General features: G+C 43.2%; 1 protein-coding gene across 1 annotated transcript; it reads left to right on the forward strand.

Moving 5' to 3' along the window:
- Window positions 1–6448: 6448 nt before the first annotated feature.
- LOC111269999 (uncharacterized) lies at window positions 6449–15022 on the forward strand. Its single transcript, XM_022849967.1, has 16 exons — window positions 6449–6617; window positions 6956–7407; window positions 7761–8003; window positions 8306–8512; window positions 9162–9413; window positions 9575–9826; window positions 10158–10211; window positions 10364–10570; window positions 10774–10872; window positions 10976–11137; window positions 11283–11534; window positions 11626–12157; window positions 12474–13129; window positions 13313–13960; window positions 14309–14545; window positions 14768–15022. Exons 1-16 carry the CDS (start codon window positions 6533–6535, stop codon window positions 14912–14914), a joined length of 4485 nt encoding a protein of 1494 aa, XP_022705702.1. The 5' UTR covers window positions 6449–6532; the 3' UTR covers window positions 14915–15022.
- The last annotated feature ends 671 nt before the right edge of the window (window positions 15023–15693 follow it).

A 15693-nucleotide genomic window follows, 5' to 3' on the forward strand; every position in this document is an offset into this window, starting at 1 on the left:
TGCTTCATCAACATGAAGCGCATGTAAATTGCCATTAAATTTTGTACATATCGCAATTTTTTCTCTTTTTCTCCGCAATCTGCATGAGGCGTATCTATATTATCGAGTAGAATCTATTTAATCCGGCTTGCGCTTTGCTTATAATGGTTAAATAATGGCAATCCGTTTCACAGTCGTGATTAATATCAGACCAATCATTAGTTTCATTGTATTAGAAGCCTTATTTCGATATTAGTTATATTTTCGCATGACCAATGTTTAGTTTAATCTTTTCTTCTTTCCTAATAATGCTCATTCGTTTCTATGTACCCAGCGGAAAACGCTCTCTTTTTTTGCTTGATGAACAAATTTTGTTTCAAGTTCCAAGTCCTGGAAATGGATGCTGCTGACATGCAGCCACAGTAACAGATCTTCAGCACATCTGAGCGACGAGAAGATGTGTAGCTTTGTTATTTGTCTTTTCTTTTAGGTATCTCTTTTTGTATTTTCTGGTACTGCCCTTAAGAGTTGCTTCGGATGGCTTGCTTTCGGCACGAAGTAGCGCGCCTACGTAAGAATCGGAACCTTGAATACCTTATGTACGTCTCAGTTTGATAGAATATATACTTTGGTCGCTTCGAAAGTCTACTCGGACAACACGGCTGTACAAGCCATTGTCCAACTGGCTTGTACGTCTTGGTGAATTTAATCCCACAGTAAACAGACAGAAACTGGACGTGAAAATAAATCGATTACTGTTACAGTTCTATGGTCAGCGACATTGGCCGGGAAAGTCTGCTCGAGATAGATCATTTTAAGCTGCTAGAATTTTGTAAATAATTCTGTTGTACACAAATTTCGCCCACATGGTGATGCAGCGGGAAAGTAATAGTATCAGGCGAATATCATTACTGGGCCTGATGACCCGATATGCACGCGCCTAAAGTGCCTTACAGCTCCTGGCTATGGAGCCCCTTTTAGACTTCATTACTATGGGTCCGCGGGTACTAAATATCTGATACCGTAAAATAGATCCTAACGAAGTTTACAGAGATTCAAATAAACTCTATGTTAGCCTTAGCTGATTTCGAATATTCTGGGAAACCTGCGTTACTAATTAATTATTACTATCTCGACTTTATTGCTCATTTGTATATGCGATACAAAAACAATAATATTGTATCCTGCTCTTCAAATGAACTTTGCTAATGTTTGAATATTTGCATGATCTAGTCAACAAGCTAAAGTTCAGCTTGGAGCTATTGATCCCCTGGCGTTATTAGTATCAGTAATAACTGCACGAGCACCTTTTCGACACACGCATGTTGCTGCTACTCGGACATACCCTCTGACCGGTTCCTTATTCCACCACCGCAGTATGACCTGGCTAAAGATTTCGTTCAAAGATCTCTGCACAAGATATTCTTTGGTGGAAGCGTTTCCCTATTGAACACTTTAGTTCTAATTATGTTCGGGAGAAAAACGTATTGAAAGTTAGTTCGTATCAAAAAAAACCTGGACTTTAATATGATTCCGTCTCGTTTTTCTATGGTGACGAGACGAAATAACGATAATGCATTTATAGATGTGGGCTTACTCAGTCGACACAATGACACATAATCATTCCTTTATCTGCGATAGGATCTTTCTCGGCTTTTTACTGGACGCTAGCGACTGGGCACGTCACTGTGCCTCTCCAGACAACCTGCATTGACCTTCTTGTTATAGAGAGAAAACCCGATTTTTTCAATATCTTTCGTGAAGCAGGCCATGTTACATGCTGTCATTAGTTAAGTTACAACTTTTTTATTATATGTTAGCGTATGTATACCAGCGACGTGAGTTTATTTACAACAATATAGAATATAGACAATCGAAACGTTCATGCAAAATGATCGCAATTTAGAATGAATACGAAATGTGGAATAGGTTACCGTAGAGCTTCACTATTATGGCTAAGCGAAGATATCTTCAAGTCTGTATTCATGCTTCGTACCGAGAACTGATATAATTGCCTGTCAAGTATCTTATCATTTTTCGTACACTATCAACGTAATAGCTCCATCATAACAACGTAACGACTTGAATAAGCTACAACGTTTCGTCGCTGCAGTTCTTTCAAAACTCAAGTGTTTACTTTTACATCATACGTTCTCTTTTTGTCTACGGCACGGCGACTGGTCTTCCCGGGCAAACCTGATCGTGCATCGAGTAAATCATTTGTGCACACTGCACTTTCCTTCTATTTTAAGCGGAAAAAAAAAGAGAAAAAAGCAACACTGTCTTCACAGAAAGAAGAAGCTATTTCAGAAGGGCGTGCCTTCCCAACTAGAATATGTAGTATGAATCGTCTCGTTCCCTTTTATTCTTATAGAGTCAAAAGCTGAAACGCCCGACCGTTTGGTCTCTAGGAGGACCAGCGGCTAGCACTTGTTGACCATTGGTTACTATAGAGACGCCTCGACGGGGAAGAGGTTGTATGTGGTCAACAGAGCCCCAAGAACTGCCACATATCGCCTCTACAATGCGATCCCCTGTGAGTCAGCTTTGTAGCTTGCGAATCGTTCAATAAATCGATGCGATCAGCATTCATGTTGAGAGAGAAGCCGAAGGCCGAGCAGTTGAAATAGCAGGGTTTCGTTGGTTGTGAATGACAGTTAGTGGGCCTGCGGACCAATCGCCAATTTCTCAGACTTAGATCAGATCCTGGGTCACTAGCGACCAATTTTCAGTGGCAAATCATCATTGTTAGTAACCGATGACAGTGGGTCCCGGCACAGCACCGAACGTGGGCCGGAGCACAGCAATTACCAAATTCCAAAAGCGGAACAAGCCTGAGCCGCTGGCGTTCAATCAGGTCCTGTTTGTTTATCCTGTGTAGTCCTTACAGTCGTACGGCCAATCAAATCAGCTTCGACCCTCTCTATGTCCACTGAATAACAAGGCTTCGCGTATTCAACGCTACTACTGGACGCAGAAAACTACCAAGATGTCAACTCGAAAATGCCCATTTGTGTGTCAACGTTATCGCGATGGGCCTCGCCGTATAGCAAGAGCGTATCTACATGCAGCATGCATACCTTCGATGATGGGGCACATTCTGCTCGGTTTCTGCGTATGGGCCAGAAACTATCACGACACGCGATCAAACCTGACGAAAAGCGCGAAAAGAGTTTAAAGTTTGAGCTCTGTTTGTGCTTGAAGAAACAGCAATCGACAACCCTTTAAGAGTAAATGTTTACGATGGGTTGGTCTGGCTATAGGATTTCGAAATATTTAGTAAATTTAGAAGGAACAGACAGTGAAGATATACACAAACACAGGCTCGCATAAGTTCCGATATAATTCGCGAAAGAGGATGGCAAAAACGGATGCCTAAACAGTGTGTGTGCATGTCTATGTGTGTATGTGTATCGCTCGGGTTGATATATCTAGGGACAAGGGTATGAGCAGATCAATCTTTGATAACCGCTTATAGTTGTAGTGTGTGGAAGTCCCCACGGGCCTTACAATGGCGGGAGCTGTACATGTATGAGGGTGTTAATTCTGAACATTGTGGGACTAGCCTACTTAGGTCCTCCCGATTCCAAATCGATCGAACCTCGTACGCAGTCCAGCCCGGTGCGAGAATAAGAGACGTCAATACCGTCAGGAGATGTATGTACACATACATAATCTAATATATACACTATAGGACTACTACCGTGGTACAGTAGAACAATGTAGAGATAGAAAAACTGAATTATCCCTTAGGTCTGAAGATAATGTTGAATACAATATCGAGCGTGAATCTGTTGGTGTAATCGTTCTCCTTAGGACGGTACCTGCTTGGTTCGAGCTTTCTTTTATTAGCGTGGATACCATATGTAAGGATAGAGGTAATAGCTTTTTTGATCATAGAAATACTATGGTTATGGACTGCTGGGTGCGTTCAAGGCTTTCTTTGTTCAGCTAAAAGCTTGGTCATATGTAAAGGACCGAGTCTGGAAAATTGTGTCGAAAAGAGGTTAGCGAAACAATAACAACACACAGTTCCTGCAGGTAGCGCTAATCGTGCATTTTATGACTACATCAAAGTATTGCCAAACTCAAATGGTATTTTCTTACACACTGGCGTAAATCTGTCAATCTTTAATCATAGACAGAACAGCGCTACGTATGTGAAGATCAAGGCAATAATTAGACCAACGACACCGAGGTACGAGCGTTGCAATCGTTAGACTGGCACGTTCTGCTATTATCTTTTTTAAATATCAGTTCTGTTTTAAAAAAATGCTGTTTCAACTATATCAATCGTGGGGGACTCATTCTCGATTTTAGTTTTATCGGGAACATAGACAACTAATTATCCCTTAACTTATCTACCCTTTGTTTATTTCTGTATGTTATTTGAATCTGACTACTGCTTTTGATAATTTATCTGAGGAAGCCTATGTTTTTATTCGGTTATTTCCCGTGGATAAATTACGCTGTGGCTTTGGAAAACTCATTCTCAACACATTCTGAGAATGGATTGTAATTTTCGAAAAGAGCTATTGTAATATTTCTTAGGAGTTACTTTTTATCATCAAAAGCTCATCGAGTGTCACAACGTACGCATAGGACGTTTCTTGTATCTTACGATGTACAATATATTGAAAATGTCAGTAATTAAAAGTGGCGTAAAGATTTCACAAGTTTTTCTGTACGAATAATTAAAACTCAAATAACTAGAATGTTCAAGGTTTATACAAGTTATGAACAGAATTAATTATAGTCAGACGGAAAAGTTTTTCGTTTTGACAGAGCTATATTTACACCCCTTTTACAAGATGTAAATTACTACATAATGTGTATATACATATAAGTTTTAAGGCATTTGGGAATAACTTAGATCTCTACTACCCTGTCCTTGTGACAGCTTAGCATGTAACGTATTTGCCTGCTGATTTTAGGGACACATTATGGTCTAGTTTCGAATCTCGACATCTTTGTACCAGGAGTGGGCCGTCTATCTTAATGAACGTATAACTTGAAATATAGTGGTCTTGGCCACTAGAGCTTGCAAAAATGAAAATCGCAGAAAATTTAACTGTGAAGATAGCTAAGAGGTTAACGTGCTTGAAAAAACACAATATTTGTCCTAACCTACGACAAGATTGGGAACGAAATATTAGGTACATTGAAACGAAAATAAGATGTGGGTCTGGTCGCTGATACAGCGGTGTAACCTATTAAAAGGTCCTACATTTCAGATTCATTTCAACAATGTGCTGTTCGCCTTGGGTAGTGTGTGCTCATTCCAGGATATTGGAATCGAGTAACTAATGTTTTGTACAAGTTATTCGTCTCCCAATACGAGATCCCGTTTATCTTTTAGCTAAGTTACAAAGTGCCCTAACCCAATATTATCTAACAATATAATATTGTCTTATAAGTTGTCAGAAGCTGACATTACCCGCACTGACTTTTCTCAAATGATACCTTTACACTCATATACTATATCTACTATTTACTCTGCTAATATTTATGCGATATAAAGCATATTTATTTTCAGAAACAGCGCAATAAAAATGCCAAAAAGCAGAGATGAAGTAATAAACCAAAAATAAAAGGGGTTCTTTAGCACTCGGCGCGCGTCTGTCTTTCAGTGTGCTGTTTTGGCTCTAAAATTAGTTATTAAACCTTTGCAAATAAGCTGAATTTCCTTACCACATAGTCATATGATTTATATATAGCGCTGCCATATAGTTTTTAGATTTTCTCCTACGTTTTAATTGTCATTAGTACCGCACTTGATGACGCCAAATGTTAATCATAATTTGACGTCCGCAGTAAATAAAGCATGGCGAAAAAGAAACATATCCTTTATTTTACTTCGTTCCGATTTTTACAGGTACTTAGTTTAGTCCGTATATGTTTTGCGTTTGTTTTTATAAAGCTTACAACTTTATATATCTACAAACAAATCATATGCTTTGTGTCAGTCTAATAATAATGAATGAACGTCATCTTAATAGTTGTAAAAATATGTAGCGTTAGAATTGTAATAAATGGCCATGATAAACAAAAAACCTTGGTCGACAAGCATCACCCAAGCATGAATGCGCTATCGAACTATAAGAATCAGTGGTGAACGGCGTGGCGGACTTGCAGTACCAACAGAGAACGAAAAGTCTCACTATCCAGAATCAAATTCAGTACTCTCATCTGAGACTGCATCCTCCCACACGATTGACTACTCCTCGATGCCAGCCACGATCTCATCCATCCGCCATACATTCCGAACGCGAATCATGTGGTTCACATTAGAGAAGCAACCAGATCTGAAAGGGTGGACGGATTGCGGCACCGCTCGCAGGAACACGAGCCAACATGACGGTCGATGGTTATTGTGGAGTGCCGAGTGCGACTCACGTTCGTATATGGCAAGGGTGCTAACAGATATATAAAAGCATCCGTGACGTTATTTCCGATGGTCGACGTCAATCGGTCCGTGTGAGAAGACTCTAAGAGGTCTTGAAAGAGGACGACGACGTAAGGGGCGGCTACGTCGTCGGAGCCCTGACGGAAGATGGCGTGGCGCGTTAGCGGCTGCCATCTTCTTTGGCTCGTGATCGCCACTGCCGCATTCTATACGGCTCTTGCCGCACCGCAGGGTACAGACAGACTTTTAAAGGCAAATTATCGCTAGAAAGTATAAATCTTTAGCGTTCTTGGCGTCTGATATCTGATCTCCTTACATAGGCATTTTGTGTGTGTGCATAAGAAACCATTTTGCCCTGTCGTTAGATCGGCACTGTTATACTGTGAGACCGTGTTGTTTCTATTGTGTTTAACGTGTGTGTGTGTCTAACGAATTTTCCAATTTTGTCCAATGGAAACAACAACAAATTGTCCTTCTATACATAATTACACCTAAGTGATTGTATATGTATGACGCGTTTTTTTTTCGAACGATAGTTTGGTTTCGATGACAACGCATTAACCATTTCAGGAGCGGATGAGGAGGAGTACGCAGAGTATGATGAGGCCGAAACGTCGCTACCTGAAGAACATTCCGGCACCGTCGAGTCTGAACCGGGTATCGAAATGTGTCTCTGGAACGGCGAAACCTTCGTCGATGGACAGGAGTGGCGGCCCGATCTGTGTACCGTGTGCCGTTGCATAGCTGGACAACAAGTATGCAGTCCTCAGGAATGTCCGAAATTGCCCCCATGTAGAGGGCGTACCATTGTGCCACAGGGCGAATGCTGTCCCATCTGTATCGAAGATCCAGAACCTACATCGGAGCCTCCTCCTGTCACGGAGGAAATAGCTTACGTTGGTCCACGTGGACCCCCGGGAGAGCCTGGCATCCCCGGACGGCCCGGTGAACAAGGAACACCTGGAGAACCCGGCTTTCATGGGCAGCCTGGATTACCTGGTCCGCCTGGTCCCGTTCCGGATGTGAGTTTTATCATCTATTTGGTCTATGACTACTTGCCACCATGTAAAGGATAAACAGTATCATTTAGTTGGACAAGTGAATCTATTACAATGCGTCGAAGAAATGATACAATTGCTTAAATTACAGACTTCGTAACCTCTCGGCCATTTAGAGATCTTTTCATTTTTAGCATTCATCAACCCAGCGTTACAATCGAATTTTTTATGCGCAAACGTAGTTCGCTACAGATCCCAAAGAAACGTCGAAATATCAGTACAGTATACATTTAAATTATAAATAACGTATATAAATAGATAGTCTGTATAAATAATAAAATACGCCGCAAATACTGATTATTGCGCTCTGTTATTAGCTCGGCAAATGGTTTACAGAGCAACGTGCGCTGTCTGGAGCCACCGGAGAAAAAGGACCCGTTGACTTCCAGTATATGCAAGCCTCAGTAGGACCCACAGGCCCCAGGGGACCTACGGGTCCACCTGGTCCACCTGGGCCTCAAGGCTTTCAAGGAGTGCGTGGTGAGCCAGGTGAGCCAGGCCCACCGGGATCCACGGGACCTCCCGGAGAAAGGGGTCCTGCAGGACCTACTGGCAAAGACGTAAGGAAACTCAGGCTAAGCCAGATAAGATTTCTAATTTGAGAGACATACAGTCTGTGTGGTGATAACGTAGGAGCTTAGTAGATCTTTAAATTACCTCAAAAAAAAGTGAATCATAATGCTGCTGTAACAGGACATAGTAAAGTCTTGATGCTTGTTTTTTAACGACAGCTAACTGAGTGGTGATTCAATTTTCTATCAAACATTTATATATATAAATTAGTGTAGTTTTTTATGTTCAACTAAAACTTACTGCAAGCATACTTTGACTAAGTATCTTATTGTGATAAATTAATTCATAGGGAGAAGCTGGTGAAGACGGCAAACCTGGCGCTCAGGGTCCTCCCGGAACTCAGGGCCCAAGAGGTTTACCAGGATTACCAGGACTTCCGGGACCCAAAGGCCATCGCGGCTATCCTGGGCTTGACGGGCAAAAAGGAGAACTCGGAGCGACGGGTGAAAAGGGATCACCCGGACCTCAAGGCAAAATTGGACCGGTCGGACCTATTGTAAGTCTTCGCTCATAACGATTACTTTTGAGATAATATCGACAAACCGCAGTTTGGCTGACTATACCAATTATATCATGAACCCTTTTTAGAAAAGTAATTTAAATGAGTTAAGCAGAACACCTCATACCTAAAAAGAGATTGATGGAAAAAACTGGTCATTATCGTAGTGCACTAAACAAAAGATACGGCCTGGGCCGTATCTAAGCAAATTTACACTGTTGGGCTTCTAAAATTTTTTAATAATTTTGAAAAATTAGTTCACTAATCAATCTTTTGCGCACATAAGGCTTCCTGCTTGCACTACGCAGCCCGTGAAGGATTGATGCTTGTTGTTTAACTGTAGTGGTTATAGAAATAATTCCGGTAGAGTGCTTATACATTAAGAAGTACAATTGATAAATTTCTAGTTTCGCGCAAAGTTAACCTGTCTTGGACGTGGTAAGGGACAGTAGTATCGTTACCTACTCGAGGATTTTAGGCACTGCGTCAACTGTTTCGATCTAGCAGGCTCAACGAGCTTTTTGTATCAAAGACCGACGTTTTCTTCTTTGTTAGTTCATACAGTAAGGTCGATAGTGCGAGGGTTTTAACATCTATAAAATGTCTGCTTGCATTAGTGGCTTATCTGCACGTTTACATATTATAGGGCCCAGCTGGAATTCGTGGAGAGCGTGGGCGAGAAGGTCCGGCAGGTCCTCCAGGAATTCGTGGCACGGACGGCCAAATGGGCCCACCTGGTCCACCAGGCTCAGCAGGCCGACCAGGACCACCTGGTTTTCCTGGAGCTCCAGGAATGAAAGGAGATGCGGGAGCTCAAGGTCCTAAAGGAAGCACTGGACTTCAAGGACCACGGGGAGAGTCTGGCCGACCAGGAACTCCCGGAGAACCTGGACCAATGGTATGACATAAAGCACTGTCGGTACAAAAGCATTCATGTAAATTTTAACAAAAGCTCTTCTGTTTTTTAGGTGCCTGAATCAATGTGTCCTAGGTCAATCTGTAACTATTATAAGCTGCATAAAACATACATCTGCAACAATATATTTCATTTTAACACAGGGTCCAACTGGAAAGGATGGTTCAGCTGGTGAGAAGGGTGCTCGCGGTGATTCTGGAGTAGCAGGTGTACCCGGATTCCCTGGGCCACGAGGACCGCCAGGTTTGTCAGGAAGTCCTGGCGTACCTGGACCGAAAGGAGCCCCTGGCCAGCCAGGCCAATCAGGCCACAAAGGTGAATCAGGACCAAAAGGAGAAACAGGAGCAACTGGCCCACGAGGATTGCTCGGACCGCAAGGAGCTCCTGGAAAGAGGGTAATTGTCTTTCGACAAATGTGTTGGGTCTTTGCCAACCAACCATCGATATAAATAGAATTGTTAACCTTGATTCTATATCTATATCTTGATATAAAATATATCAACGGATGTAAAATAATAATCAAATAAATAAAAATAAATAAATGAAGAATAGTTATAGAACGTCAATGTAATTTGAACAGTCAACAACAAAGTTCTTGAATACTTATGAGTTCTTCAAATTATAGTTAGATTCAAATAAGCCTATTTCTAGCTAATCTTACAATACAGTGGATACGTTCTTTCCTATCAATATAAGCCAGTAAGATACCATTATATACGTTCTTAGGGTAAGAGCGGTGCACAAGGACCTCCCGGACCTGTAGGGCCTCAAGGTGAACGAGTGAGTATTACGTAAACTTATATCAATACAAATATTTTTAAATTGCATTAGTTCAATTTATGTCTGCACAAGATTATAAAATCTTTGTTTGTATCCTAATTAGATATGGCACGTATTTGACTAACATGTGCTACTCAAATTAACTTCTGTAGGGTGTGCCTGGCCCAAGGGGACTCCCAGGTCCTGACGGACTTCCCGGACAAAAGGGTGAGCAGGGTGCTCTTGGAGCGCAAGGGCCAATCGGACCTAAGGGCTCTCAAGGAGACAATGGCAAGCCTGGGCTTCCTGGACTCCAAGGCCTTCGAGGTACACCGGGTACACCTGGTCTGCCCGGAAAAGATGGAGCTCTTGGAGAAAGGGTATACACTCTGCATATTATACTATTTTTTTTTAAATTATGTTCATTCATTTTCTATCTGATTAATAATCCATATGATTTTTTATTTTTTAGTTTTAAGAAAATTTCTTTTGGCATCGGTTAATTCTGGCACCTTGAATTCTGACATATTCAAAGAAAGTAGATGTCGTGTTTAAACAATGATCTTTTTTACTTTGGGAGTAGGGCCTTCCAGGTGCTGATGGAAAAGCCGGCGAACCTGGGCAACAGGGAATGCAAGGCCTTCCAGGACCTACAGGGCTCCCGGGAATGAAAGGGGAACAGGTAGGCGTTATGCATTTTTACATGAAAGGAAACTGTTTTAGAAAGCTTCACTTAAACCTATGTTTGAAACAAACGATAGAATAGCGCACATTTTTCATTTTAGGGCGAGCCCGGTTTAGACGGCAAACAGGGCCCTCGTGGACCACAAGGGCCACGTGGAGACACTGGAAAGGAGGGTCCTATGGGACCGGCCGGATTACCAGGAAAACCTGGGGAAATGGGAATGAGAGGCCCCCCAGGATCGCAAGGGGCTCGAGGATTCCAGGTACTGAGCTTAATTTTTTCAGATGAATGAAAGGAGAGTTTAAGACAATTATCATATTTTTTAGATACGAACTGTATGATACAAACCGGCAATCCTAAGTCAAAATTAAGTAAGCATATGAAGACTAAGCGTTTCTTGTTTTCAGGGACTCCCGGGAGTCCCTGGCAATCCAGGTGCGCCGGGCAAAGATGGAATTCCTGGAATCGCTGGTCCACCTGGCCTTCCAGGAGCTACAGGTGCCAGGGGGGAGCGCGGCTTCCCTGGCGAGACAGGCAAACAGGGTGTACAAGGCCCACAAGGTGATCGTGGTGAACCTGGGCCTGCAGGACAGGATGGTGCCAGAGGTCCAACTGGAGAAAAGGGCGCTAAAGGACACCAAGGCCCCCCAGGTCTTGTTGTAAGTATTTACAACAACTTTAGACGTAAGATGTGATCATATAAATTACTATACTTTGCCAAGCGTTTACTTACCTAAAACTCCTTTTTAGGGACTCCCTGGTCGTCGTGGTGACATTGGATCAATGGGTCCAAAAGGTGAACGGGGAGACCATGGGCCACCAGGTCCTGAAGGTCCAATGGGCCGGCCGGGAGAACCAGGTGTACAGGGTCCCGTCGGACCTATCGGACATACAGGCGAGCCTGGCATTAAAGGCGGGTCAGGTCCCACTGGACCGATTGGCCCAACTGGAGCTCCTGGACAGGTTGGCGCTAGAGGCCCTATTGGGCCTCCAGGACCTATCGGATTCCAAGGTCCACTTGGTCCCCCTGGACCTACTGGACCAAAAGGTAACAACGGAGCACCAGGTCCTAAAGGTGAACAAGGCGAGATCGGCCCCCAGGGCTCCCCCGGTGATGCCGGACCTCCTGGACCCCTTGGCCTTTCAGGACCCAAGGGCCCTCGCGGGGAACCTGGTACCAAGGGAGACATCGGAATTCCAGGTCTTATCGGTCGGCCTGGTGAGATGGGAAGGCCCGGAGAGATTGGATTGCCCGGTCTACCGGGACCGATAGGCCTTCCAGGTGGGCTAAAGCATTTACTAGTACTTTTACAACTTCATTATAATATATTAATATAGTATAATATATTAATAATCCTCAGATTCATCTTTTCTGGATCAATAATGCAGAATATTGATTTTCAAAAAAATGCATGTGTACAACATAATTCAATAACGATAGTTGCTAAATAGCAGTTAAATTTAATATTTCTGTTATTTCATTATATTATTTCGACCTTCCCATGACCTCCGTAGATCTGTAGTCCATAAAGGAATTTAATAATATTTTATAACTACATTTCACCTACATTACTTAAGTGCCTTATTCATTATCTCAGGAATTAAGGGAACAACCGGTGAGCCTGGTAGGCCAGGTCTTCAAGGCGCACAGGGCAATCCTGGACCTATTGGTCCTCAAGGTATTAAAGGTGAAACCGGTGCTGAGGGTCCTGTAGGTCAAACCGGACCTTTGGGTCCCCCTGGTCCACACGGAGAGCGTGGCGTACCAGGTTTGCCCGGCCTTCAAGGTCCTAAAGGTCCAATGGGACCTCGTGGACCTCAAGGAGAGCGTGGTCAAGAAGGAAAGCCAGGAGGAGATGGACCACCAGGATCTGCTGGACCTCAAGGTATCCAGGGACCACCTGGACCTCAGGGTGAAAGAGGACTCATTGGAAGCCCCGGCAAACAGGGTCCACCTGGTATCGCGGGCCGTCCCGGTGACAAGGGACCTCAAGGAGCAGCAGGAGCACAGGGACCGCCTGGACCACCTGGTCTTATTGGCGCCCCAGGACCCGTTGGTCAAAGAGGCCCATCCGGTGATCATGGAGAAAAGGGGGACACTGGTCCCATGGGTGTAGGTGGTCCCCAGGGACCTCGTGGCCCGCCTGGAGTAGCCGGTTTACAGGGCAGTAAGGGAGACCGCGGAGAACCTGGTGATCGTGGACTTAAGGGTCATCGAGGTCTCGCTGGTTTGCAAGGACTTCCTGGACCACCTGTGAGTTGTCAATCTACCTTAATTCCACGCTATTTCCAATCTCAGTAGGTAATCTCTCCATATACCATCTTACGAGGAATCGTACGATTTACATGTAATGCACAATGACGTTCAAGAGCACAAATATGTGATTTGCATGCTTTCTTTTCCGATGTATGTGAATCTTTTCTTCTTCTACGTTAGGGAGCTCCAGGAGAGCGCGGAACTCCTGGAGGTGCAGGAACTACCGGACTTCCAGGACCAGCTGGCCCAAGAGGTGCACCTGGAAGAGACGGTGCGATGGGACCTCAAGGAGTTCAAGGAGCACCAGGCCCTCGAGGGCCCCCTGGAGAAAATGGCAAGCCTGGTATTCCCGGAGCTGCTGGTCCTCCTGGACCCCCCGGACCTCCTGGAGAGCCATTCGGATACGATCCCGCCGCCCTTCAGGCTATTCTTGGTAAACCTCACACGAAGGGCCCAGATCCAATGATCGGCGACGACGCACGCGTACTATTCGATGACAAAGCTTCAATTGAAGATAAGAAAAAAATCATCTTTGAGTATTACAAAAAGCTTGTCGAGGAGTATGATCGTATAAGAAACCCCGTCGGAACGAAGGATGCTCCTGCCAAAACATGTAGGGATCTCTCGATTTCCCATCCTGACTTCAAGAGTGGCATGTATTGGATAGATCCGAATGAAGGGGATTCGCGCGATGCTATCCAGGTTTACTGTGACATGCGTGTTGGGGCGTCTTGCATTACACCTTCACCGAAGATCGTACCAAATAAGGCACACTACATTGGCAAACCAAAACATACCTGGTTCTCTGAAATGCCAGGCGGAAGTCAGGTAAGCAGTTTATATGGAATACTGCTTTCATCAGAATCCCTGTTTTCTAGATAGCATCCTACCCGGTTTTTTCCACAAATTTTTGTCCGCACTTTCATCTTATAACCTCTGCTTTCAACGCCTGAAGCCATACAAATATACGCTGCACGCCGAACTTGAAATGTTTATATGTCGACATGCAACAGTGCGTGATAGTGCTTTGTTGACACGAGTTGTGCGCGCAGCGTATTACCTTATCCGTTAATACGGCTTCGAAATGTACACAGCAGAAATTCGTTAGAATTGGAAGAAGAAACACTGCCAAAAGCTGAAATCTAATTAACAGCTTTACTCTGGACTTGCCTTCAGTTCACGTACAAGATCGACCGCGTACAGCTGACATTCCTGCAAATGCTAAGCGGGCGTGCCGAGCAGAATATCACGTACCATTGCAAGAACTCAGTCGCCTACTTAGATGCCACCAAGGGCAACTACAGAAAAGCAGTGAAACTGCTTTCTGGGAATGATCTCGAACTAAAGCCCCATGGGGATAACGTATCTGCAAACAACAAATTCACCTTCACTGCAGCATACGATGGTTGCAAGGTACTGTACCTGTAATACTTTTTTTTTTTTTACTAGTTATCTAAATTAAACGAGACTATTAGTGAGCTTATTAATATGGGAGATTCAACACATCCAGAGATATTTTGGATTTGTAAAAACACTAGGATTGTACAAAGAAGAAAGTTGTGACGAAAATACTTCTATTACTTCGAAATGTGTATATCTGTAGTCTTAATTTATGTGCAAATTTATATGGTACAGGATCGCAAGAGCAGCTGGGATCAAACTATGCTTACTTTTAAGTCGGACAAGCCCAACAGGCTGCCGGTTGTGGATATCGCCCCCAAGGACATCGGAGGACGTCAACAGCAATTTGGCCTCGAGATCGGCCCGGCCTGTTTCCTTTAGTACTGTTGGCTTCCATATTAGGTCGTCAACTTAGAGGCAGTTGGTTGTTAGATAAGTTTACCTAGGTAGTTACCAATAAAATGACACTGGTTACGCGGGGAGTACGAATCTTGGTGTTCTTAATTCTTTTATGTAGATATCCAACGGAACTACTAAGTAATTAGAGAAACACTTTTTCCTTATCTTTTTTTGCCATTATACATTGACTCGATATGAGACCTGCAACTTCATTAATTGCTAGATCAGCAGTGCATGCCCATACAATCTAAACAGTGGCTTTTAGGGCTCACTAACACAATATTCGAAATAGCGATATTAGTAAAGGTTCAAAAACATTGAAAAGAACTAAAATATCTAACGAACAAAGTTTCAAAGCAGTCGTTTTAAATCGTTGTTAAAATAAAGTTAACCTGATTTAAATCTGAATCATAATAGTGCGACCGGAGATATTTAATATTTCTAACACTTTTTGAACAGATCGTGTACTCGTGTCGACAGGGTATCCTTTCATTTACAATTTCAATTTGACCATTGTCATTTTGTAGTCATTTGAAAAGGTTGCATCTCAAAACAAATATCAGGAGCAAAGAAAGACGTAACAAACATCATTCAACTTGGAGCTCGCTGCGTAACAATACAGGATCCAATAGCTTCAAAAAACTTTGCATGTTAAGAAAGTTTGAAGAGAAAAAAATTCTACAATTTAATTAATATATTTTTATAATCCGCGACCCTAGTCCTAGTAGCTCCTGTAGCTTGCATAAAAAAAAACCGATTTT

Source organism: Varroa jacobsoni, unplaced genomic scaffold (assembly GCF_002532875.2).
Source record: "Varroa jacobsoni isolate VJ856 unplaced genomic scaffold, vjacob_1.0 scaffold_1428, whole genome shotgun sequence".
NCBI lineage: Eukaryota > Metazoa > Arthropoda > Arachnida > Mesostigmata > Varroidae > Varroa > Varroa jacobsoni.